Source organism: Ursus maritimus, unplaced genomic scaffold (assembly GCF_017311325.1).
Source record: "Ursus maritimus isolate PB19 unplaced genomic scaffold, ASM1731132v1 scaffold_16, whole genome shotgun sequence".
Lineage (NCBI taxonomy): Eukaryota > Metazoa > Chordata > Mammalia > Carnivora > Ursidae > Ursus > Ursus maritimus.
The window spans coordinates 13129970-13157514 of record NW_024424008.1 but is presented as its reverse complement, the minus strand read 5'-3'; the positions used below and the strand labels follow the sequence as shown (position 1 = coordinate 13157514).

General features: G+C 45.7%; 1 protein-coding gene and 1 non-coding gene across 2 annotated transcripts in view; one reads left to right on the top strand and one right to left on the bottom strand.

The window, feature by feature from the left end:
• TENM4 (teneurin transmembrane protein 4) overlaps nt 1-27545 on the top strand; it is a 220777-nt gene that overhangs the window by 27526 nt on the left and 165706 nt on the right. The window contains exons 4-5 of the mRNA XM_040630912.1: nt 6014-6228; nt 8047-8257. Of these exons, the coding sequence (XP_040486846.1) occupies nt 6014-6228; nt 8047-8257 (426 nt within the window). The remainder of the gene's footprint in view (nt 1-6013; nt 6229-8046; nt 8258-27545) is intronic.
• On the bottom strand, nt 293-400 carry LOC121102979. The gene has a single exon (XR_005835134.1). It is a non-coding gene; the product is annotated as a U6 spliceosomal RNA (small nuclear RNA).

Here is a 27545-nt window from a genome sequence, read left to right as displayed (position 1 = left end):
CATTCTGGGCAGGTGTGAGCCTCCCTCTCCTGGACCTGCTGTGCCCTGCTTTATCTTTTGGGTGTTAACCTATCAGCAAAGTGGTCATATCTGCCTCCAACCTTTACTGCTTATATCTTCTTTTCTCTCGTCTCAGTTAACTTTGGGGTCTTAGCTTCTGAGCTTCCCTGTCCCTTTAAGGATTTGCCTTCCAGGAGTCAGTTTGCTTAACAGGGTACCATATGCTTTGTTGAAGTAGCTACTCAGAACCTCCGAATGATCCCGAAGGCTGAAATCAACTCTTTTTTTTTTTCTAAATATGGAAAGCTTCATGAATTTGCATGTCATCCTTGCACAGGGGCAATGCTAATATTCTCTGTATTGTTCCAACAAAACCAGTTCTTGACCTATGGTCCTTAAGGAAAGTAAGAATGGGAGCATTTCCATGGAGCCAAACCAGAACTTCTGCCTACTTTTCCTAGGGGCAATTCCAGTCTTCTCCTTTACAAATTCTTTAAGACTTGAAACACTGAATAATTTACACTTTCTTTGCCCTTTAATAGAATATGGAGGGAGCATGGGTAGGGCCACGGGAAGAGCTCCGGGTTAGGAGTCAAGACCTCTGAGTTCAATTCCAGCTGCTGCCACTTGAGTTGGCCTTCAGCAAATCCCTTGAAAGACTTTCTGAGCTTCATTTTCCTTCTCACTGAAAGGAGGCTATTGAGCTAAATTATCTCCAAGGTCTGTTCTAATTCATAAGTCCTACATATGAAATTGGTAATAGAATCATCAGACTAACCAGATGGCTCTCGCGAATCTTTTTCCAGGTCAGCCCTGTCCGTGGTCCTGCCTGTCGGCTTGTGATTCCCTTGTTGGTTTACAGTGTCAGATGCCATACATGAATACCATAAATGTGGACAGTCTTTAGATCAGCATGTACAAATGCAGATTTAAGATACATTTAACCCTCAAGGCATTGGGAAAAGGTCTCATTTAGCAAAATGTATTTTCTTTCCTCCGTGATCTCTATCAAACATTCTCTAAACAGGAGTTGGATCTATCTGAAATCTCCCATTCTAATGAAATTAGTTTGTGGCTTTTTTAGGTTTTGTTTTGTTTTACCCAAGGAGCAGGAGGTGCAGATAAGAGACAAAATAAAATTGCACCAGCTTATTGGTTTACTTTAATTGGAGTATTTTTGCTTAAAGGGATTATCTGTCATTACTAATGCAAATGGAAATCCTGTTTACAAACCCCTAAAATGCAGTGCAGTGCTGGAAAGTGGTCAGCATCAAAAGCAATTACTGTGACAAAAAATACATCAGTCTGGAAAAACAGAGGACAAAGCTTCCTACAGTTTCTGTGAGACCACATGGTTCTTAATTTCTTTTGCCCTGGTCAAACCAATGTCTACACAGTTTATGTTTTTAATTGTAATGTTAAAAATCTACTTCCTTAGACATATTTTGAGGGGAAAAGTCTTTAACACTGATGTGAATGCATATTTCCTGTCCCTTCTGAGGGTATCAGAGAGGAGAGCTGATTCCAGAATTAAGATTAGAGCCCTGGTTTACGGAGATGGGAGAAGCAATGTGACATGATGGAAAGAAGATAAATGGGCCTTGGAGCCAGACTGTCGAGGGTTTGAATCCTGGCCCTACATTTATTGGCTTTGTTAACTCATGCTGATTACTCCTTCTTTTTTTGGCCTTCGTTTCTTCATCTAGAAGAACCAGGATGGTAAGACCTCAACAAGTAGACTTCTTTCTTCTCATCCACTCAAATCCCAAGCCATTCCATGTCAGTTATTAGAATCTCAGAAATCCAGACTAAGTAATTTTTTCCCCACAAAGACCCTGCAAATAAATGGGGCATTTTTGAATATTTTTAAAGGATATATATTCTTTAATTATACAAATGAAATTTATGATGAGCCCAGTATTTTAAATGTTCATCATGTCTTTGAGAGTAACATCAAACTGCAATTTACACTGTATTTCCAAAGTGGCTGTTCAAATGGCCGTTACCTTTTCAGGGTGTCATGGGATGGAAACCAAATACGGCAGCTTTTCGAAGTAAAGCCACAAGAACTTATGTTATGCATTAATGGAAAAGAGGGGGGGGAAGCATTGAATAAACAAGCATTTCTGATGGTTGAATTGGTGGGCTTAGGGATAGCATTTTCTTCTTTCTGCAGTGAAATCAAAATTGCCCATCAGTTTAAACCATGGAAATTGCTGCACGCAGGCTCAGCTGGGCTCTCCAAAATGGAACAGCTTATTTTGATAACCAAATAAATTTCCAACAGTTGCTAAGGAAACTAAAGGATTCTTTGTGCAAGTTATTGCATTGAAAAGAACCAGAAAGGTGGAGGGAGGGGGAGAATGTTAGTTGGTTGGGAATTTAAAACCTGTATAGATGGGTCTCAGTTCAGGAAAGTGAGGACTAGGACTGGGAAGTGCATGGAATTTCAGCTCTTCCAAGTCTCCCTCCTTTGGCTGAGCCATCCCATCATTTCAAGAAGTTTGCTGAGAAATTTCTTTTATAGTGATTGCGTATTTGTACGGCCATTGCTAGAGGAAGCCTGAATCTGTGTATCTTTACAAAGAACAGGACTGTTACCAGTAAAACTTGCCTTGTGAAACCTGATCGTGCTCTTGGGGGTTCCTCATTCTTAGTTAAACTCTTGGTATTGTTCGTTACATCTCTGGGGACCCCCATCGATTGTGTTGTAGTATTCTTTTTAGACATGTTTTGAGACACCAACTCTTGCCCTTTAACTCTGGGTCCTGTTTGTGGATTCCTACTTCATAAAAATTGTCAACTTTTTGTACCCCATGACGCTCAGTGAGCCTTGGATCTACCTGGGCTAGCCTTGACGGTTAGCCTCTGGGACGGTGAGTTAAGTTGGACTCTAGCTCTTAAAGAGGGTCAGTGCACTCTGCCACCATTGAGAGTATCTTTGAAGAGTTTTAATTAACCATTTACCAATGTAATGCTTTAAGAAGCCATATTCTAGTAGATGAAAAGAAACCCCAAATGGCTTTATCTCTGAATGGTTTTTTAAGCATTCCGAGCCTCCGTACATACATCTTATTAGTGTGAGAATTAACTGACCCAGTGTACATAAAGGGGCCCAGCATGTGCTCAGAGCAGTAAATGACAGCTACTTCTACTGCTGCCTTTATTACTATTACTACTACTGCTCCTATTGCTGCTGCTGTTGTCATCATTATTATTTTCCAGAATATGGGTAGGGACGAAAAGAATTCTATACACAGGACTTTTCTCCTTCCACCCTCTGCCATCTCTCATTACTCCACCATTGGTGGGTCTTGTTGTGTAGGGGATAGTTTCTATGCTAGTGCTCACCGCTTGGTGCTCAGAATTAAGAACAAAGAGTCTTAGGTTGCAGCATCTGCGAAGAGGAAGGCAAGAAGGGGTGAGTGTGGCTTCACTCTGAACAGCTGCTGGCCCAGTCAGTCTCGTGTCTCTTTCCCACTAGGCAGAAGTGCTCGGTAGGCTGTAGCTCTTTCCCATCCAAAGCCCCCATCCCATCCCTATGTCATTAGTCCAGTGTGGGGACCACTGGGGACCAGAGTAGAGGAATGTTAAAGGTTAAGTCCCTAGATGGGGAACCTCTTTTCCCTCAAAAACATCACCTTCAGGCTAGGCTGTGGTCCCTTCCCTAAGAATCTGGACAGGGTGACTTGGCACGAAGGTCACTTTTGAACTGAAGCCCAAGCAGCCCTCACAGACAGCCAGGAGAGTCAAGGTCCTGGTGAGGGGTGTGCCCTAGAACAGAATTCACTGTTTTTATTTGATTGCATTCACACCAGTGATAATTATTTCCTACCATTTTGGCCCACATTGGTGAAATACTAGAATGCTAGAAAAGAATATTCCCCTCTTACCACTCCTCGGGGTAAGAGCCAACTTATTTGTGCCTCTGGGCCGGCAGACCTCAGGAGAGAGTCTCTGGGCTGGCCTCTGAACTGTGAGGCTCAGAACTTAGCTGAGGGAGGAGCTCTTTCCTAAAAACATGCTCACTAGAGGGGAAAATGAACCAGGCAGGGTGCTCCTAACAGCATGCCAAAATGTGGGGGAAGCATTCGTTATTTATTCTTAGACATAGGAATTGTTTGAATGCAGACAATTCTGAAATCCCATCAGCTCTGACTCCCACCTACTCACAAAGGAAATGAGTCCTTGGAATTAGCAGTCTCGGGCTTATTTCTGTGCAGTTTCTAGGAGGAAACTCATAGTTCTGCATCCTTAGCAGAATTAGAAGCTAAAGGGTATGCTCTTTTCTACCTAGACTACAAAAGAATTGTGGTATCCGGAGCCCCCAAATCAGATAAGAACGTGAAAGTAATTCTCTTCCATCCTAATGCTTTGTGAATTTGGCTTCTGTCTTTGAACTTTGAACCACAGTGTGGTGGTTTGTGTGTGTCTGCATTTTCAAGGTAAAAGTCTGGGACACATTCCTTCCATAAAGGAATCAAATGCACGCTCTTTCCCGTGCTAATGACAGAATACTAGTGGTGCTTTTATTGAGCGCATGCATTTTAACTTTTTTTGTTGGCATATTTTTAATTAAAATAACATTTAATGGTTTGAAGCTAAAAACCTGATGTTTCTGCCTCGGAGTTTATAAAGGAATGATAACATATGGAGAAGTTTAACATTTAAATTGAATTTTATTATTTAAAACAGTAAAATATTTTATGACTACAACAATGGCCTGCCAAGCTCCATTTCAGCATCAAATGTGCTTTGTAAGGAATCTTACAAAGCTAGGGGAAAAGAGACATTTTAATTTCTTATTCCCCAAATGCCTTTTATAAAAAAGTTCCCACAAACGTGTTTTCTTTACAAATGGATTCTTGTTCTCTAAAGTGTCTCTTGGAACATCTCTAACAAAACAGCAAATCTTGGAACTAGGATACCCAAGGGGTGCTTCCTTATGACAAATAGGATGTAGGCTGCTGGCTTGAGTTTGGCTTGTCAATGTCCTAAGGGTGGTCCTCTAACATCCCTGTCACCTCCTTCTGTCCCCTCCCAACTGCACAGAAGGCTGATGTCGGGCAGGAAGTCGGGTTTATAGTTTTCACATGTGAATGTGCTTAATTACTGAATAGAGGAAGTTTGATAAACCGCCTTCCTCCTGGCACACCGGGTGCCCCCAGAAAGCTGTCACACTCCTGATTGGTGACAGAAATGGGCAAGGGACCATATTTCTAAGTCCGTCCCCTGCAACCTGAAGGGTCAGGGACCCGGGGTCGAATTTCCAGGTATGTCATAGGCTTTGTGCCTGAACTTGAGAAATTTCCTTAGCGTTACATCCCTCCCCTATTTTAGCACAAAAATGATATTCAGAGACCTCCATCCAAGACTAAGAAGCATTTTGCAGAAATATTCCCTCCCTTCAGAAGTACCCCCGTTTTTCATCTTCTCCAACCCTACTCCTGTTCCCAACATAAACCCCCATCTACGTGTCTTAGCCCCAGAATTTGGTTTCCAATTATACATAAACACATAGACTTGGAAAATACCTCTTCCACTCAGATCATGCTTCCCACTGCTGGGGGAACGATTCTGAGTTAGAAATTTAATAACAACACCTTGTTCGCACTATCCTTCCTATTTTAGCATGCATGTTTTACACACACACACACACACACACACACACACACACAGAGTTATTCTCCTGTGACTGCAAATGATTATTTTGGGGATCAAAATATGTCTTAACAAGCTGTGGAATTATGCAGTATACAGATGGCCCTTGGGGAGGACCCATACTGCTTTGGAAGAATGCATATTTTTAGCAGAACAATTTGAGCATCACTGGAAAAAAAAAGTTCTGGACGTTCTTACTCCTCCATGGGGAGTGGCGGTGGGGGCTGGCAGTGGAACACCGTAGAGAGAAGCGCAAGGCCCAGGGGAGTCCTGCGGCTCAGGGGCTCTGAGTCCACGAGTCACTTGTGGCTAACTCTGCTGTCTTTGTCTTCCCTTCTCTGTGTCTTGGTAGGAAAGTCCAGTAGTTTCTTTCCAGAGGACAGTTTTATAGACTCTGGAGAAATCGACGTGGGGAGACGAGCTTCCCAGAAGATTCCTCCTGGCACTTTCTGGAGATCTCAGGTGTTCATAGACCATCCTGTGCATCTGAAATTCAATGTGTCTCTGGGAAAGGCAGCGCTGGTTGGCATTTATGGCAGAAAAGGCCTTCCTCCTTCACATACACAGGTAACCAGAACGCCACATCCCCTGCTGACTTCCAGGGGCTCCTGCCTCACATCTTAACCTCAAGTCAGGAAACCTAACGCTTCTACCTGGAGCCTTGATCTAGAGGGGCATTTCACGTATTTTAGAGCCCATTCCTCCATTTGCCCTCTAAGACCCTACCTTTCTGATGAGTAGGATTCCATCCCTGGGGTTTTTTAAGAAGAGGGAATTTTTTTTTTAATTTTATTTATTTATTTGAGAGAGAGAGAGAGATCACAGAGGCAGAGGGAGAGAGAGAAGCAGACTCGCCACCCACTGAGCAGGGAGCTTGATCCCAGGACCCTGGGATCATGACCTGAGCCGAAGGCAGACGCTTACCCAACTCAGCCACCCAGGCACCCTAAGAATAGGGAATTTTAGGAAATATTCGAATAGCCTTTCTACTGTTACCCAGTCACCTATGTTAAATGATACAAGACGTGTAACCTAAAGAGAAAAGCAGGCACTTTAGAGTCAGACAGACTTGAGTTTGAATCTTCTCATTATCAGCTATGAAGCCTCCAGCCTGGTACTCATCCACTCAGAGCAAGTTTCTAATCTCTCCAGTGGCAACACCAATATCCACTTTACAGGGCTGTTATAGAGAATCTAGAAGAACATTTATAAGGCAGCTAGTGCAGGATCTGGCTCAGAGTACATGCCTCTCCCCTAGTCTCTTACATCCCTTCTGTCCTTTGGGGGTTCACGGTTACTCTGACACACACACCTGACAGAAACACCTGACAACGCATCCAGGATGATTGACCTGTTACCAGTCGTGATGGGTAAAGAACAGACTTGGTAAGGTAAGGTCGTCCCAGCCCTGGGATTGGGGTAACAGAAATCAGAGGCATCCATCAGACATCCCAGGCCACATGCAGCCTTCCTAGCCCCAGTCGTTATGGAAGATTTCCAGGCGAAAGCTACACAGATGTATTTGCTGGTGGTGGAGTCATAGGAAAATAGAGCCTGCGCCCCTGATTTCTTTGTAGCACAGTGATCCTAGTCCTGGATTTTATTTATACATGAAATAGAATAGATATCTTGGTTTTTTACAACATAGATAGGTAGGTAGATAGATGGATAGGATAGCCAGGAAACATTTAATTGCTCAGTTTGCTTGCTGGTAGACCAGTAGGACTTAACCACCGACCTGTTATTATACCGTGTGACTCACTTCTCTTGAGCCTCACATTAGCAGGTTCAGGTCATTCAGCAGCGTATCTGACACGGCATGCAATTATTGGAATTTTGAGCTAATCCACTTTAGTTCCCCTAAAACTGCTCCCTGAAACTGGAACATTTAAAAAGGATCATTGATAACAGGAAGATAGATAGAAATCAAATTTTCCTTTGGACTTGACTGACATTTAAGGCACATCCAGTGCTCCAGTCCCAGTCCTTGAGCCCTGGGATTCTCACCATCCCTTGCACAGAGTTGGGGTCCAGTCATTAAATGGCCGGGTTTCTGATCACGACGTGCCCATCATTGGGAAAGCATGCTCGTCTTGGTACAGACTCAGCCAGATGAAGACTGCGCACGTATACACCAAATTAAAGAAAAATGAGACTAAAAAATAATTCACTAATTATGCTGCACTCACAAAGGAATCTGGAGACTATTACCATGTAAAACAGGGGTCTGGGAAGGAGTCGAAGTTGGTTGATCAACCTTCATGTGGCTTTAGCCTTTTTGCCTGTTCTCAGGTTGGGTTTCTTGTGTGCTCCCCAGACAGGTGTGAAGGAGGCTAGCGCTGTGGTGAGGCAGACACGCTGCTAATTACGCTCTTTGTACTTCAGTTTGACTTTGTAGAGCTGCTGGATGGAAGAAGGCTCCTGACCCAGGAGGCACGGAGCCTGGAGGGACCCCAGCGCCAATCTCGGGGAGTCGTCCCCCCATCTAGTCACGAGACCGGCTTCATCCAGTATTTGGATTCAGGAATCTGGCACCTGGCTTTTTACAATGACGGGAAGGAGTCTGAAGTGGTTTCTTTTCTCACCACTGCCATTGGTAAGGAGCCTCCAGCTCCCTGGGGTCTGTGGGATCTTGTCTCTTTGGGTGGAAGGACACCGGGGATCCTGAGGATTCGAGCCAACAAGGGGATGTGTCTTGCTCACAGCTGTCAATGCCACCTGGAGTCTGGCATGAGTCCATCCCGCCTGGGCTTGCTGGACAGGGATGGGCGTGGGAATCAGGGAAATGAAGGAAGGGAGGAGTGACAGGAGGGGCTGGCAGGCCATTCTGGGCTGTTGTTGCCCACTGCCTTTCTTGTGTTAACTGTGGACCAGCTGCTACATTGAAACCAAGGGGTAGAAGTGACAACGAGACAGGAACCCTGTCTGACCAGCCACATGGAGGCAACATCTCTTCTTGTCACTTCTCTCCCACACCTGTGTTTGTCTTTATAGCTTCCTTGGCTCAACTCATGGATTTGTGATTTGAGTTTTTGTTTCTGAGTGTTTGTTTGTTTTGCCTTTGGAGCTAACAATCCCTGGCAGTTGAGAAAGGAAGATGAAGGCTCAGAGAATGAGAATGGCAGAGCGAAGGCCTCGATGAACAACGTAATCAGTCAGACTGGGGTTCTGTTGAGAACAGAGACGTCTTGATCTCTGACAGACAGCGAGGGCCTATGTTTGGCGTAGGGCTTACCACCTTCTCTGTCCCTCATCATGGAAGAGGGCCACAGCTCTCAGTTCAGAGTGAGCCCCTGGGCCACCCCCCAAGCCTACCAGTGTCTGGGGCATCTTGTTCTAAGGAATTTCTCTTCTTTACCTGCACATCCCATAGAATTTGTCTCCTCCTCAGATGGCCTTAGGACACAGTGGTCTCAGTGGTTCAGGTCAGAAAACATTTATTCTGAGTTTCTATTGGAAGCATTATGACATAGCCTAGAGACAAAATCCCTCGCAGGAAAATAAAACAGAAAATGAAACGCCACTAGCCAGAATGCTTGGAAATAGGGTTTCTGCTTAATGAAAAGCTTTATGTGGTATAGAGTTACCCTCGAAACCCTGTCTCAGTCCTTGGCTGGGAGTCTCTGTGACATGGAAAATGAAATTAAATAAAAACCTCTGAATCTGGTCCTTGGTCCCTAAAACTCCCTCAAAACCCTGGCTTCTCCTTCTAAATAGCAGTCATCACGTTCAGGCCATTTTCCTCTCATTTGCAATTTTGCCGTTAGTGTCAAGGCAGAGACTACCTTCCCACTAAAAACGGGCATGGTTTATACCCTTCTGCTGTCCCTGCAGGCTCTGTGGTCTCCGTCCTGGCAAAATGAGGGCAGTGGAGGCCATCCGGCTACGTCAGCTCCCAAGGAGGCGATAGCGCGTTGTGCCTTCCGTGATCTGGAAGTGTCTGCCCTCGCTGCTGGTCTCTGAGGGCCCAGAGGGCGAGCACTTCCACATAATCTTCCCTGCCCCCCCAGTCACTAAGGCCGTGAGCTGGAGCCTGGCGCTCCCTCTGCGCAGCCCCCCGGGCCAGCTGGCTGGTTACTGGTGAGCTGGAGGCTGTGGCCACGGCCCCGTCCCATCGCCGGAGAGCCAGTTGTGGTCCTCAGCCTCAGTGAGGCTGCCAGGGGGCGGAGTTTGCCAGGCTCCTGGCCCTATTTCTTTTCTCCTTCTGGGCACGGTGGTTTCGTTTTAGCAGCGTGGATTATCGAGTCCTTAGCGGTAGAGTCTGAGTTACAGCTTCCTGGCCTCACGACTTCTCTTAGGCACGGCTCACAGTCGTGCCTGCTCAGAACTGAGATCTCTTACAATCAGAATTCTTTATTTTTAATAACTGAGCATAAATATGAAAGAATATTAATATAAACCCCAAAGAAAGCTCCTTTTAATTAGGATGTGCCTCTCAGAGAAGTAAAATGTAGGTACAGTCAGGTGCCTTTGCCAACTCTCGGCTTGTCAGAGCTTGCTAACCTGTTGCCATAACTCAGGCGATGGTCTTGCTTTTCCCTCTGGTTCTCCTGTTCTTAGCTTAATGATGAAGTCTGCCTTCACCTCCCTTAGCCCTAGAGTATCTCTTAGAGCAGATAGGCTATCCTGTGCTTCTCGGAGTTCTCTGAACCATCCGATGTCTTGTTACACTGCAGACCCGACTGCCACAGGTGGCTTCTCAGACTCTACGCTTGTAACCGGCATGCGGTGATACCAGTGGGGCCCATCGTGGACCACATCTGGGAGCGGGGGGTTATGCTATCTTAGAAGTGGTCCCAAACATGGTTGTGCAAAGCGGCACCCAGGAAGCTGGTTTAAAATTCCGATTCCTGGGCCCTGCCCCCAGGAATTATGACCCACTAAGCCTTAGACAGAGCCCAGATTCCTGATTCCAGGGGTCTGTCAACTAAGCTGTGAGAACCGCTGCCTCGTGAACACTGCTTTCCCTTCGTTCCTCCCGTTACTGCCCCACATTAGCTCTGTGACGACAGTCTCACCACCTCCCTGAGCCTCATTTTTCTTATATGGAAAATGAAATAATAATAGCAATCCCCGTTGGGAACTTCAGAGCAGATTCAAAATGCCTAGCACAGGCTTTGGCCCTGTAAGCCCCCAGTCAGTGGAAGTTGCTAATATTCTCTTCCACCCTCCTTCCTCTTCCACCTTTCTCTTGCTGCCTTTTGGACTTGTCTGCCTTCCTTCAAGCTACAGTGATTGTTTAACGAATACCTTTTTTTTCTTTTTTCTTTAATACAAAAACAGACGGATTCTGATGTTGCTATTAATCCCTCTCTCCCCAAGAGTCCGCGGCATTGAGTCTCAGCTGTCTCTGATTGTTACCTGTGAGCTGTGAGGTGTAATTTGTCTTGGCAGGTTAATTCAAAGTTTGGGTCTTGTTTTAGTGAACTCATTATGGTCCCAGTATACAACTGTAACTCTCAGGTTTGCTTAACACACGGATTGGAATACGACCCTCCCTTCGTTACATGTTGAAATGCAGATCTAGAATTTAAGAAGATCTGAGATGTCAGAATCCCGAGTATTTATGTCTGTTTGTAATTAAGTAACAGGAGGAATAATTGCATTTAATTTAACAAATGGCTGTATTGTGTACATTTTTGCTTTTGCCTCCATTTAATGCAATCCAGCTGATGATTTAAATTAAACGAGTTTATCTTCTGCCTTGAAAAAAATCTAAAAGCACTTTAATAACTGTATACATGAATATATACACAGAAAAACCTGATGTTGACTGAGCTCTCTCTGAACTGGATGCATTTACATTTATACACACACACACACACACACACACACACACACACACACCACTGAAACCGAGCAAGTTTGGGAATAAAATAGGGCAGCTGTTTTCAGAAAGAACAGTTTTTCTCTCCCATGCGGGGATCCAGAATTTGAAGGTAATGTTGTTTCTGGTCCTGGCTCCCCTGGGGGTGGGTAGCCTTGCTGACCCCAGTATTGAGTGAAGTAGGTGGATATATACCAGTAGCTAAAATATAATTCAGTGGTGCGGTTTACGAAGCGCATTAAATATATTCTTTAAGCCTCTAGATAACTCAGTGAGGTGATTATTCCTATTTTTACAATCACCCCCTATTGCAGAGGAGGAAATTAAGGTTCAGGGATGGCAAGAGAAAAGCTAGGACTTGAATTTATATCCGACGGACTCCAAAGCTTGGGCTCTTCCTTCTTTAGCAGTCTGCCTTCTTCCAGAATCAGGTTTCTGTTTGGAGTGTGACACTTCTCGTTCCCATCTATTTATTCATTCAACACGTACTCAGAGCGCGCCTACTGTGTGTTGGAGACCACGCTTGGCTCTTTGCTGCATGTGTTTAATCTTCACAAGAACCTTAGACACTACATATGTTGATCTCAACTTTACAGATGAAGAAACTGAGGCTTGGAGAGTTGAATTGGCTTGCCCAGAGTTGTGCAGTTAGTAAGGGCAGGGCCAGGATGGCAACTTGCTCTCCAAATCCTACGCTCTCCCCACTCTGCCCACAGTCGCTTACTATTTGCCACGACACTATTAAATATTTTATTTCCATTTTTATTATATGGGATTTAATTTCCCTTTTATTAACTTGCTTCCAATAGAACTAAGCATCTTACATTAACCCAGGAAGCTTCCTTGCGAAGTCATTAAAAAGACCATAGGAGGAAAAAACAAAACAAAACAAAAAAACCTCACAGCATCCAAAACTTTAAAAATAAAAATATCTTCATATGCATTGCTGGCAACCCCCAAACCTGACAAGTCAGTGTTGCAGGGTTTTGGGTCTCCGGAGAGCATGGTATCTTTTCGTTTGGGTTGATGCCAAAGCATAAGGGGACAGATCAACTTGACGTTTGGCCGTGGTAAGCCAAGTTGGAAAATAACAGAGATGCCCCACAGTGGCTTTAGAAACACAGAGAAAAGAAAATGAGAATCACTGTTAGAAAACATAGACCTGGCAATTTTTATGAGAAACATGCCCTGGTCTTCCTGGTCTGGGACATTCATATTAGTTACAGAGAAGAATCCTTTTGTTTATGCCCAGGCAGCTGTCTGCTGTAAATCGACCCATGTCCAAGGACTAGAAGCAGATTTCATCCCTCTCTCCCTCCTTCCCTTCTTCCTTCCTTTCTCCAACAAACAGTGCATTCCTGCCTTTTCCCAAGTTGGAGATACAGGGAAGGTAGGACATGGTTTCTGGCGAAAGTAGCCTGTGGTCCTAATGGAGCATTGACATAAGAAGTGTCTAATCCATGGAAAGGAGAAAGAAAGGTTACTTCTGGAGTCACTGGTCAAAGTACCACGAGGGTTGGAGGAAGGCAAGGGCGTGTCCAGCTGGATGGGTCGGGGGGGGGCCCTCTGGATGAAGCCACATGTGATGGCATCCTAAAGGATGGATGGAATTTCCACATTTAAAGAAGGAAAATGGGAGGGGGGCATTGTTGAGTTCGTTCCAGGTAGTACGAATAGCATGAGCTGCAAGGTAAGCAAAAACTGAAAGCTGGCTATAAGGAGCCAGAAGTTCTGTTTGAGCAGAATGCTGGATGCCCTGGGAGGGAGGAGGGAGTTGTCAGGGACAGGATTGCATGCCTCCTTAAGGCAAGGTTCATTCTGCAGGTATTAGGTGCCACTGCAGGCTTTGGAGCAAGGGGATAAAATGATTAGAGCCAGAGGGTTTATCTTATAGGGCCCAGAACAAGAGCTCACTAATTTATGTAACCAGAGGAAGTTGCTGGGATTGAGCTTTGTGATTTCATGAGAGAAAGAAGGGAGGGGGGCGCCTGGGTGGCTCAGCCATTAAGTGTTTGCCTTCGGCTCAGGTCATGATCCCAGGGTCCTGGGATCGAGCCCCGCATCAGGCTCCCTGCTCCGCTGGGAGCCTGCTTCTTCCTCTCCCACTCCCTTTGCTTGTGTTCCCTCTCTCGCTGTCTCTCTCTGTCAAATAAATAAGTAAAAATCTTAAAAAAAAAAAAAAGAAGAAGAAGAAAAAGGGAAGGAGGGAAAGGGGGAGCCGGGAAGAACAGAAGGTCTGGGTCAAGGGTGCTGGTGGCATTCTCATTTGCTGTGCCTACACCCCATTCCTCTTTCTCTCCAGATGTGAATAGCTGCTTTCACATGAGCTTCTATCTATCTTCGAAGGGTGGTCACAACTGGATCCTTGATAATCTTCCAAGACCCCCGGCCAGTACCGTTTCTATGCTTCCTTTGCTCTGCTCAGATAAGACTGTGGTTCATTAGCCTCTGAGTGCATTTGCAAGCATCTAGAGAGAAAAAGCCCTGGCAACCTGTAATTCTACCTTGTGTAAAAACCTGCACTACTTCAAAGAAAAGACTAAGAAAAGTGATTGCAGAATGATTTTCAGTTTTTAATAAGCTCTGCCCCCACCCTTCCCCATATTCCCTCCCTCTGAATTATAAGATACAATACAGCGGTGAAGTATCGAGGTCTCTCAGTAATCAGCTAACCTTCTTGTAAATGACATTGGCAGCACTTTGTGAAATTTCCACTGGAAACACATCTTCGGAAAAGTGCCCTGTGAACTCACCTCTCCCTGATAGCCACGATTTATTTGGATCAGTCTGGTCTAAGTGGAATGAAACCGTAGGCCGAGGGAGAGCTCGAGTCAGCACGTTGGGGACAGACTGTGGCAAAAACCCGTTTTCATGGCAGAGAGCTGGGAATATCAGAGCGCTACAACCGCAGACCGGGGACCAGCCCCACAGGCAGCCGCCCCGGCTCACTGAAGATGGGAGGGCGGGGTTCCCCACCGCCCCCTCTTCCCCCTCCGCTCCCCCCCAGCATCTGCCTTGGACTGCTGGACCTTCTAATGCTCTGGGACCTGGGACCTCGAGGGCAGGAAAGAAGAAAAGATAGTTCAAGGACACAGTAGGTACCAAGCACTGAAGCTCGGTCTCTGTGAAAATGGTTAGACCTGCGTTTCATGCACACATAACAACATCCCTGCTAGGATGGCCTTTCAGTGGGGCTTTGAAGTTCTCATGCACGCTCCCAGGTGAGGGTGTCCCTCCGGGCCCAGGACAGCACCCAGGGGTGGAATCAGGAACCCGGCTCTTTCCACCCCTGGCACCCTGCCGTCCTCAGCCCTGGCTGCTCTTTTCATGCTTGCCCCCTTGTGGTCCCAGCGCGGCTGCCACAGCTCCATGACTCCTCTCCATACCAGGCCAGGAAAAGAAGAAAGGAGAAGAGGCAGGAAAGCCCCATTTTTCCTGAAACCTCCAGCTAACGTTTCTTTGGCATCCCTTTGACACTCCGAGCTGTGGAGGAGTCTGAGGAAGTGAAAATTTGTAGCTCAGCACATTGATACTCTAATCAAAATCAGGGTTCTCTGAGAAAGAGGGGAGGTCAATGCGGGGTCCTCAGTGTCCGTTACAGGCTTCGCTGAGTCTGTTTGGTTTAGCAAGTACCAACTGAGGGCCCCTTAGTCTGGGCATTTTAGCTGCAGCCATGAGGCAGACACGGTACTTGGCCTTGACGTTCTCAGGAGCTAGGAGGTGAGGCTGGGAATAAGAGAGGCCACCCATGTAGCTGATGAGGAGATAAAAAGCTTTGTTCAGTCTCCTTACAGCACCAAGGAGCCAAGCACATTTTTATGACTCAGTGAAGGCCCTTGCAGATGCCTTAAAGGGGATGGACAGGATGAGCAGGTCCGAGGGCTCGTAGGCAGACCTAGATACCGTGTTCATTTTCTCGTTCAACCAGTACTTACTAATCACCTTTTACACGCCATGTCCTAAGCAGGCATCAGTGTCTGTGGTATATAAAAAAGTCGTGCTTCCTGCCCTCGTGCCATTTATAGACATGCTTGAGACAGTTTGAGATAGCCTTGAGTTTCAACACAGTCATCAAATCTGTATGTAAATATATAATGGTGAATACTCATTGTGGCAAAGACAAGAAGGTGCTCTAGAGAAACAAACAGGGACTTAATTTGAGATTGCTGGGGCAAGGGTAGGAGCAGGAGTTGTTTAGATGAAGGTTAGGAGAAAGAATATACCAGCAGAGGCAAGAGTGTGTGCAAAGGCCCTGCGATAGGCAACAGCTGGAAGTGTTCAAGAAACTCTAAGATGCTCACATTGTGGGGTGTGGGGATGGATCAGAGGGCTGAATGGTTTCAGGTAAGGCTGGCTCCTGGTACAGGGATTTAAGATGGCATGTGAAGAGTTCTGCTTTTTAAATTTATCCTAGAGGTAACAGGGAGCCACTGTGGGACTTTGAGCTAGAGTGGCCTAATCTGATTTATATATTTGAAAGTTTCTCAAGCTTTGGAGCTACAACTCCAGTGAACTCCAGTGACAGGAGTCTGGGCAGGGGCTCAGGGTGGCCTGGGGATAAAAACAAACACATTCGAGCTCTATACTGACGCTTGGAGATTATTTGCAAATCCCAGGTATTAAAATGATGTTTTCTGAAAGAAGAGATTAAAGCAGGGGAAAAAGCGTTGAGGAATGGTCTGTTTCAAGGGCGAGTGAAGCCATGCCACTGGCAAAGGAGCCTGTGAAGGTCGGAGAGCTGGAGGCAGGGGACCAGAAGAACGTGCCGTCAAGAAGTTCAATAGAAGGAGTCCAGATATTTTAGGACTCCCACCCCCCACCACCGCCCACCGCTGCATTTCAGCATTTCAGCCATCTTCCTCAACCCATAGCCAGAGCTTCCATTCACTCTTAGTTTCTGCCACTTTGGGATCCAGAAATGCCAAGAGCCTTTGCAAACCTTTTATTTTATTTTATTTTATTTTATTTTATTTTATTTTATTTTATTTTATTTTATTTTTATTTTTTATTTTTAGAGAAAGAGCCCACGTGCAAGCAGAGGGGGGAGGAGCAGAGGGAGAGGGGAAGAGAGAGAATCCTAAGCAGTCTCCATGCTCAGCTCAGAACCCAACACGGGGGTTGATCTCACAATCCTGAGATCATGAACTGAGCCGAAGCCAAGAGTCAGACACTCAACTGAGCCACCCAGGCGCCCCAAATCTTTTATTTACTTAAATCACACTCTTAAAGATAAGCAAACTGAGGCTCAGAGAAGTCACATGCTTGTCCAGGGACACACAGCCTCCAAGAAGCAGAGCCAGGATCATAGTCCCAGCACTCTGTTGATCGAGTGCCGGTGATTCTATGCCGGGTAACGTACTGGGGGTGTTATTCCTCAGTTCCCCAGCAACCTGGGAAGTCAGATTCTTTGTGTTTCCATGTTACAGATACGGAAATGAGGCTCAGAGATGGAATGCCGTTTGCGAAGATCTCACACATAGGAAATCGCAGAGCTAGGTTGGCAACCCAAAGCCCATGCTTCCTCTGACATCTTAGTGATGGGGTTCCTAGTGTGTGATGACATCCACCTGTGCGCCTCCATACTCTCTCAGTCAGACCGTCATCACGATAGACAGGGGCTTAGAGGTGATGGCATTCACACCTCCTAGACTCACAGTGTGCCTGCCATCAACAGCCACCAGGCACCCATCTGGCTTGTTCTAGAGAACATCCCGAGCGGGACTTCCTCCTGCCAAAGGGACCCCTACTCCCACCTCCATCCAGGTGGAGTTTCTGATAGAAGATATTTCTCTCTTGATGGTTTAGTTTTTGAGATAGGGATGGCTTTGTTTTTATAACTGATGATGATTTTTTACTTTCTGATAGCTCTTTTCTCTCACGGTCACTAAAGGTTGCTACTCATCCCCGTCTTGCCAGCTAGCTTCTTTATGACGGGGCAGTGCCTTTAAGAGGGCTCTCGCACGGTGGCATCTTTTCTTCTTCCCTTTGCAATAACACCAATATGCGGGACCAGACTGCATATTTGGCCTCAGTTCTGCCATACTTCTTGAGGAATAACCCTAACCAAGTCTGACCTTGGTGGGAGATCGTTGAAATTTGTCACTGTGACCAGAGAGGTGATGTGGCCTGGAGAAAGGGCAAAGGCTTTGGAGTCAAACGGGCCTGGGTTTGAATTCTGACAGCACTGTTTATAAGCTATAGGACTTTGGCTGAATCTAAGCCTCACCCAACTCCCCTGTAGTTAGGAATAAAACCTTCTTTAGGGAGTCTGACAATGACATGAAAGCATGTAATTCGTGGTACGTTCTTAGCGTGCTTTTAAGTGTCTCTTAATTATTCAACATTTGCCTAACATCTGCTTTGCTAAGTGGTGGAGGTTCATCAGTGAATAAAACAGATGCCTTGCCCTCCGAGAGCCTGTAGTCAGCTTGGAGAACTGACCCTTTCGTAAATAACTCCAATGCAATGTGGTCCGTGCCAATGGATAGGTCTGCATGAGCTCCCATGGGTGCAGAGAGGAGGGCAGCCCCCCCAGCCAGGGATGCAGGAGGAGGTTGGAAGCATAAAGCACTTGCTGTGATCAATGTGCTGAGTGAGCTGGGAAGTGGTGTACAAGTTAACAGGAATTTAGAGAAGGAGCTACTCGACGAAAAGGAGACATTGAGATAAGATGGTAACCATCTCTGCTCAACCTTGCATGTAACCACTGATGACTGGGCAGGAAGGAATCATTATTTGCTCCTAGAGATGAGGAAACAGTCTGCTCACAGTGGCTCAGCTGAGAACACGAAGCCAGGTCTTCTGAAACCAATCCCAGCAACTTCTCTGGGAGCCCGGTTGCCTGGCACAGGACTCTTGAACATGGCAGACCTTCACCAGACAGGTACTGAGCACCAAGTGAAAAGGTCCAAGATCACAGATGCTCCTTGCAGCCTAGGTCCTTCTTCTGTGGACATGAACTTCTTGTGAGCACCTCTGAAGGAAAGAAGGCCTAAGTGCCAATTCAGGCACTTGGTTAAGGAATGTTCTTTCTGTCCCGGGAGGTCTGTGTATTTCAGGGCTGCTGGATTCAGGGGGCAAAGCAATTCTCAAACTGGTTCAAGTCTTATAGTCTTTCTGTGGCATAACTGCTGCAGCTCAAAAATGGAAATGTGGGTTCCAGAACATTCCAAGGCACTAATTGTTACTTGTTCTTATAAATTGATCTCCCAGTTCCATAGGAAACTTCTCAAATGTCCCATTCTTCTAAGTTCAGGTCGTGTCAGTCTTTGTAAACTCACCCCTGCCTCTGTGAACTATTTGGCTAAATTAATAGTATTGATAGCTACTATTTATTCAGTGCATATGATATCTCAGGTATCTTAGATGTTCTGCATAAACTGTTTCAGAGGCTTACAATAGGCATACAAAGTAGGCATTTTTCCCGAGAGGGAAGTGGAGCTCCGAGTGTCTAAATGACCAGGACTGAAGTCCCATACCTAGTCAGTGAGGAGCTGGAATTCGCATCCAGGTCTGTCTGACCCCAGTGCCCACACTCTGCTCCTCATGTTCTTTCCCACCATGTCTCTGAGAGTGCCTGGTGCGTCTACTGGGAGTGGATAGAGGGCATGAAGGGATGGTTCCCAGACAAAAGCCTAGAAAATGTGCCTAGAGACAACCTGGAAGGGCTTTGTAGACCAGCCTAGAAGTCTGGATTTGAAAGCAATGGGGAGCACAGGACAGCCTTCGAGCAAAGGTGTAGTGTGATTCAGGTCTTAGGTAGATGTCTTTGGCAGTGGTTTATACAAATGGGTTGGTTTCTCAGACAAAAATAGGGAGGCCGCCTGGAAGACTGTTTCAGTAACCAGCAGGGTTAGAGGAGGAAAGAGGGCCTGAATTGGGGCAGATTTTGCTGCTTTGTAAAAAGGAGGGGATGCATTGCAGGGCATTATAGACTGGTTTTCTTTTCTTTTTTTTTTTTTAAAGATTTTATTTATTTATGTGACAGAGAGACAGCCAGAGAGAGAGGGAGCACAGCAGGCGAGTGAGAGAGGAAGAAGCAGACTCCCAGCAGAGGAGCCTGATGTGGGACTCGATCCGGGAACGCCGGGATCACGCCCTGAGCCAAAGGCAGACGCTTTAACGACTGCGCCACCCAGGCGCCCCTATAGACTGGTTTTCTTGACCACTTGTATTTTAGCTGTAAGGAAGAGGCAGGAAGTTTCAACCTTAGAGAATGAATACGTAGCGATAACATTAATTAAATTAGAAAGTGAGGAGGGGAAGTTGGCTTGCGAGGGGAAGGAAGCACAGAGGGTAAGTTCACATTAGATTTGAGCTGCTAATAGAATTTCTAAGTGGACGTTCGTTGTCGACAGTTACCAATGGGCAGATGGATAAATAGGTGCTGACTTGGGGACAGCTCTGACCTGGAGACAGAGACCCAATGGGCATCATCAGTGTGGGTGTGAGAGAGGTCAGGTGGGAGGGTAGAGTACTGAGAAGCAGGAAGTCACGGATGGAACCCCAACATTCAGAGGGTGGGCGGGGGAGGTACATAGACATTAGCCTTAGAGAAAAGGTAGGGAGCTGATGACAAAGAAGCTGTTGGAGTTGGCCATCAGCGGATCGTTGGCAACCTCAGCAGGCGCAGTTTCCGCCCCCTGTCGCGGGCGGAAGCAGGGTCACTACGAGTTCAGAAGTGAGTGAGAGGCGTAGAGTTGAAACAATTCCTTCTAGACAGAGCAGGGAAGGAGACAGATGGGAGTAACCTGAGGAGGAGGCAGGTTCATGGAAAGGTTTATACAAGGTGGGGGGAGCCTTGAACGTGTTGTCAGCTGTGGGAAAGGAGCCAGGGGGAAGATTGGGAGCCCAGGAGAGCGGGGAGATGATTAATGAAAGGAGGTGGGAGACACAGAGTGGAGGGCAGATGCAGAAGGACCCACCCTGGGAAAGGGAGAAAGACCCCACTTCCTGTGGGACTGGAGAGGGCAGTGAAAGTGACAAAAGAGCAAGTTAAGTTTGAAGGTGGAGGGGAGTGGAATACAGGGGAGGGTCCGTGCTGACCCTCTAGAGATGGGTTGCCGTACCAGGTAAGCCCTTCGTGGCCCGGACTGTGTGTGCTCCCTTCCATGCCAGGCAGACTGAATCAAATCAATCATATTGTGTACTGTGGGAGTAGAGACAGGGGTAACGTGGCTTGGTGGTCAGATCTGAAGCCAGGCGGCCTGGTCGGAAACCAGTCTCTGCCACTTATTAGCAGTGTGACCTTGGGCAAGATAGGTAAGCTGTCAGTGCCTCAGTTTCCTTATCTGAAAAAATGATAATGCCAGTATGCATTTCCTGAGGGTAATTTTGAGGATAAAATGAGTTAATATTTGTTAAAGGTTATGATGTTGGACACGTGACAGGTGCTACACAGTGTTTATTACTGTTATTGGCAATATTAGTCCCTGATGATTTTCAGTGTCCATGGGGCCCCAGGAGCATGCTAAGTGTCATACATACGTTACCTAACTTAAATTCTGTACTAGTCCCGGGAAGCAGGAGTTCTTATGATTTCCTTTATATAGATGAAGAAAAGAGGTTCAGAGAAGTTATCAACTTGCCACAGTCATACAGGGAGTAAGGACAGAGCCAGGATGTGAGTCCATGACAGCCCGACTCCAGAATCCGTGCTGTTTCTACACTGGCTCTTCTACACTTTACCTGGGCTCCTCCCAAATCAGGACCCCCTGCCCGTGGAACCCCTCATTCCCCGTGTCCCCTGGCAGCACGTTCCCAGGACACGTGCTTTCTCAGTCCCTGGCTTCTCGGGGCCCAGGAGCTCACACCCAACGGTCTGTACTTGGGGGGAGAGCTCCTTTATCTTTAAGTCGAGCACAGGTTTAAAGAATACAAATCTAGCAGAGGTTCGGGCGGGTTTCTTGCTGCTTAAACAGAGCAGAGGACCTTCTGTTGAAATGACAGGAGTATGAGTGTTATATGAAGGGTTATAAAAAATCGCGAGCCAGAGACCTCTGAACATCTGGTTTTCGTTTGAGTAGCTGCTAGTTCAGGCCTTTATCTGAGCAGCTCTCATGTTCAGGGCTAATAGACGCACAGTTTGTTTCATTCCTGGTTCATATTACACGCCAGCCTGATTTTTTTTATTTTCATTTGTGTCATAAGCCAAAGAATCCATGCAGAAGTGCAAGGGACAGACTGTATATTTTGGACGAGCAAGAAAAAGCCCAGTGCACTAAGACAGGAAGACAAGGGTGATATTTTTCATAAATACAGTGTGTATTTTTCTCAAGCTTATAAATGCAAGCTCTTCAGTGGAAACCTTTCGTTTGGGAAACCGTTCCTACTAGCATTCTCTCTTTTCAAATGAAAGGAGAGGAAGGGGAAATCTGTTGAGCTGTTTCTGGGTGCCCCGGACTACACTGAGCACAGTTTATTGACGTGAACTCATTTTATTTTTTTTTCTTTTTTTTTTTTTTTAAGATTTTATTTATTTATTCGACAGAGATAGAGACAGCCAGTGAGAGAGGGAACACAAGCAGGGGGAGTGGGAGAGGAAGAAGCAGGCTCATAGCGGAAGAGCCTGATGTGGGGCTCGATCCCATAACGCCAGGATCATGCCCTGAGCTGAAGGCAGGCGCTTAACCGCTGTGCCACCCAGGCGCCCCGACGTGAACTCATTTTAATTCTCATAACCAATGGTGCCGTCAGACTTGTGATCCCCATTTTCTGGGTGAGGCAGGGGATTGCATTCAAGGTCCCGCAGAAGCAGAGCTAAGATTCTGACGCAGGTCCATCTGATTCACAATTATTTTGCAAGTTTCCAACACTTTTTGAAGGCACTCTGCACTGTGCTCAGCTGTCTTTTGTGTCCGAGAAGTAATAAAAACACCTCTAGTGAGGACACCGGGTCCTAACAATCCTGAAAACGAAAGACAAAAAGATACATAGCATAACAAAGAACATTGACTTTCTAGTCAAAATCCAGAGCTTCCTGGTTAAATGTAAGACAAGTTTCCTTTAAAATCACTGATAAAACAGGAGTGTGGCCATTAGCAGTGTTTTAGAAGTTGTGGCTAACATGAGGCAGAAAACAGGAGTACGAGGTTGGAATAAAGCCGTCATTATTTGTGAAGGATATGTCTATATTCCTAGAGAACCCAGAAACAGTAATTGAAAAACTGTTTTACTTAAGAATTCAGAACTTGCAACTGGGATACAAGATAGCTTTTCAAAAGTCAATAGATTGCCCATATACTTGCAATCACCAGGTATGAAATATAATAAAAATGTCCCAGTCAAAAAAAATCAATAAAAATTAAAATATCACTTAATGAGAACTATATGTGACCTGTGTGACAAAAACTGTGAAATTTTATTGAGGGCCATAAAACAGGACATGAATAATTAGGAAATATAGCATGTTCCCAGATGAGAAGGTGAAACACTCTAAATGTGTCAGGGTACAGGTTTAATGGAATGCCGAACGGAATCCTAAAGGGAATTTAGGAGATGGGATTGAATGGTTTAAGGCTTCGTCTGGAATAATAAACAGATGAAAGTATGGAAGAAATTCAAAAAGAAAAATGAAAGGACACTCATCCTTAAAGATACTAACATATCATAAATCTAAAATAAAAGAGAATAGGAGTCAAACAGATTAACGAAGTAAAATTGCCTAAAACTATTATAAGCTACATGTAGAACTTTAATATTTGAAAAAAAAGGAAGAATTGCAAGTTAATGGAGAAGGAAAGGCTTGGTTGATAAACGTTGTTAGAATAACTTGGCAAAACAGAGCCTAAACCAGAGGCTGCAAAGTGACATTCGGAGGGACAGATGTGACCGAGAGACACAGAGAAGGCGTTTTGAGCCTTCAGTGTTGGCCTGATACGTAAAAATTGGACGGTTTCCCATAAAGCCATAGGTTTATGGCCTACCTTTAAAAATTCAGAGAGCGAAATTCCTGCAGGAGCAAGTCCCTGCCCTCTCCAAAACTCTGTAATTCCCCACAGTCTACACCTCATCCTGTTTTCTCACACCTGACCTGCTTTGCTTTTTTAACTTACCTGTGTTGGCCCCTGGAGGAATTTGAGTTTTCACCCTCTGATTCAGACTTCACTTCACACCACATGCCCAAATAAATTCCAGATGGACTAAAGAGGTAAACATTGGAAAGCCAAACCAGGAGAGGGTAAAACCCAATGTTCGTGTGTCCCTAGCCTACAGAAGGACTTTTAAGCTTAAAAGATTCACTGAAGGAATCACACACACACACACACACACACACACACACACACACACAGACTGTCACATATTAACATAGAATTGTAGGGGCGCCTGGGTGGCGCAGTCGTTAAGCGTCTGCCTTCGGCTCAGGGCGTGATCCCGGCGTTGTGGGATCGAGCCCCACATCAGGCTCCTCTGCTATGAGCCTGCTTCTTCCTCTCCCACTCCCCCTGCTTGTGTTCCCTCTCTCACTGGCTGTCTCTATCTCTGTCAAATAAATAAAATCTTTAAAAAAAAAAAAAGAATTGGAAAACTTCCATATGTCTTATAAGTCTTGTCAAAATAGAAGGAAAATAGTAGACTGAGAAAATATTTGACGTAAAAGTGAGAGACCAAGGAAGGGCTAATATCTATAGTATGTTAAGTACATATGCTGTGAAAAAAATTGTGATCTCATAGATAAATGGCTGAAGTTCACATGTAGAAAAGTTTCCGAAAATATATAGTATGCTGTAAACATACATGAAATATGTTAAACCTCATTAGTAAACTAAGAAGTGCAAATTAAAATAATTGGGTATTTTTTTTTACCTAATAAAGTCACCGCCTCCCCCAAGTTAATACCCAATCCTGAACGGGCTGCAGTGAAACTGTACCCGTGTATGTTACTAGTTGTGATGTAAATCGGTGCCGCCCTTTGGGAAAGCAAGTTGGCATTTTATGTTAAATCATAAAAATGTTCATATTTTCAACGTCCGGGAGTCTTTCTTAAAGAACTAAGCTGATACTTAGCAAAAGCTTCTTGCTTATCTCAGCATTGCTTACAATTGTGAAAAATTGGAAACAATCCAATGTCTAATAAGAAGAAAATACATAAGCAAATTATGGAATATTCACTTGATGAATATTACTCAGCCATTAAAAATTATCACCATGAAGTGTCTGAAACATGGGGAAATGCTTGTAATTTTCAGCCCCCGAAGGACACAGAAGTTATGTTTCCCACACAAATGCATCTATTAATATCAGTGTAATTTGTCTGATCTGATAGTCTGAGGTAGAACTGGCCCTGGAACTCGAGGCTTTCAACTCCAAAACCGTGCTGTTCCCACAGGCTCTTCCTGCAAAGCGAAGGGATATTTACAGGGCGTCAGTCAGGGCTGTCTGTCAGGCCGGCCGTTGGGTCTGGTGCTGTGCGCAAGGGACCCTAACGCAGTCCTTCGGAGCACTAATGATAGGCGCTGCAGAAGGGACTTGTCAGCCTTACAACCTCTGAGAGCTGGGCTTTTCTACACTTTCCTCCTCTCCCCAGTTGGCATGAGTGATAAAGGGAGCAAATCTAGAGGCCAAGCAAGGATCTGAGTTGAGCCAAAGTCTGCTGGCGAGTGCGGCGGGTGCTGTGGGACACGTGTTTCTTCAGCTCTCCGTGACGCACCTAGGTGCATGACATATTTCCATCGTTTTTTGTTTTTGCTTTGTAAAGAGTGCATTACGTTAAAACCATTAACCAGGAAGGCACACCATGCTCAGTCAGCTTTGCTTGAGGGGAAAGGCAAGACCCCCGGTGGTCCCTCCACCCTGAAAACCTAGTGTTAGGGGAAAGCAGAGAAGGCTTAGTGGGATTTTTTCTTTCAGAAAGAAAGCCTATTTTAAAGAATCGTGAGCTTTGAAACCTGAGCCTGCCGTTCCGTCTCCTGCATCCCCCCCGCCCAAACTGGACAAGAATTTTCTGCGTAGCAGGGTTTACCGAGACCGTAATCATCCCTCATGTCCTATGGACTCACTGAGCACATGGACACAGAGCTTTTCGCATTTTATTTCGATCTTTACAACTCAGTGAGGTAGGGTGGTGTTTGGATTATTTTCCCTATTTCATGGAAGCAGCAGCTGAGGTTCAGAAGTTAAGGGTCTTTTCTGAAAGGCTCTTTTACTGGTCCAAGATCTCCCAGGCAGCGCATGGGCGAGCCTGGGTTTCGATCCAGTTCTCCTGTCTGATTGACCCAATTATTCATTTACTCTTAACAAGCACACATGCATCCCGTCTGCGTCTCTTCAGCAGCTCCTCTGTGCCATGCCCTCTGCTGGGGCAGTGTTGACAGCTGAGGACACGCGTCTCGGGGATGGGCCCTGGTGGATGTCTCGGACTGCAGGGAGAGGGACGTTGATCGGCACTGTGACTAGGATGAGTTATGAGGGAAAGGGTAGAGTTTGGGGAGCACTTAACAAGGGAGCTAACCTAATTGGGGCAGCAGAATGCGTGACATCTATGCTGAGACCTGAGAAATTGAACAAGGAGAGCAAGGCGAGTGGCGAAGGGGGAGAAGGTAGGAGGATTTAAGACTAATGGTGCCCAAGGACCACTAGCATTTCATGCATAGAGGAGGAGCCAGAGAAGGAGCAGGAGGAGAAGTGGCTACAGCGGCAGAAATGTCAGAAAGTGCTTTTTTTTTTTTTTTTTTAATATCTGAGGGACGAGAGAACTTCAAGAAGGAAGAACTGGAAAACTATCTCGAATGCAATTGACAGGAACTTGTGGTTGAAGGTTATATATACCTCCCTCCTGGGGTCCCACCCTAATGACAGCAGTGATTTAAAACAAGGAACATATCCACAAGGACAAAAAGAGGAAGAGACAATAGCCATCAAGAGATGTCAAAAGACTTTTGGAAGATGGAAAGTGGGTTGAGACAGCAGCATAGAGAAAGCGAAATACTGAGCCCCTGCTGATTAAGATGTCAATGAGAGCAGAGCCCCCAGAAAACCTCAGAAACAGGGGTACCAGGTGCAGCAGAGGGCAACAGGAGGCCACAGAGCTGAAACATGGTTCAAGTCTCTGTGAGAGGCAAGCAGCCACAATTAGACCCTTAGGTCTCCCGGCCCCATCTCACACAGACAATCAAATTACCCGTCCAGTGTAAGAGTAGACTAAGATGATAACAGCCATGCAAGCTCCTAAAATCACACCTCCCATTCACCTCTTCTCAGGAATCTCCTGGAAAATGCACTCCATCAGAACCACGAAGTAGGCCAGCAAGAGGGGTCCAGGAAACAAGGGGTTCAATAAGTGAGAGAGGTGAAGAGAAGGCCCGGAATGATGGAGGTGTAGCCGACCCAGAAAACAACAGAGAAGACTGCAACAGGGCAGAGGGCTCAGGAGGGAGATCCCCCAGGCAAAAGGAAAAACCGTGAGCCGGACAGATTGCCTGGTACAGTCGACCATGTGGAAAATTCTATTTCAGAGGGATTTTAGTTTTGTTGGATCGTAGGTAGGGGTAGAGTTATTAATAAAAACATAGGAAGTAGAAGCAAAAACTGCTGTTTTCCATGAGATCACACCAGACAGGAGTAGCTAACCGTAGTAGCAGTGAACACCAATGTAAGCAAAACAATGGCTGCATAAGCACATTATTTAGAAATAGTGTGGTAAATTCTAGAACAAATAGCCAGAAGAGTTGAGACTAGTGGTCTGGGGTGTGGCGGGCGGCGGGTAGGGCAGAGGACTGCTATTTTCATCATAAGCTTTATAGTGTTGTTTGACTTTTTAAATCATGGGCATACGTTACTTCGAATTAGAAAGAAAATTAATGTGCGAGAGGCCAAGGAGGAAAGAGTTGGAAAGTGTCCATTGGAAGTAGCTGTAGGAACCTCAGCGAGACCTGGTTCCTTCCACGTCCCCTCACTTAGCCGCATCCCTTGGAAAGGCTCATTTGCGAGTAGGTTCCACCTCCAGCATTCTCCCCAAGTAAGTGCACATTTAGTTCACTCCAGTAAGACGGTCTGTTCTTTCTGTGCCTTCATTGTCCAGAATGATCCAAGATGAGGCTACCATGGTGATTGAAAGTTG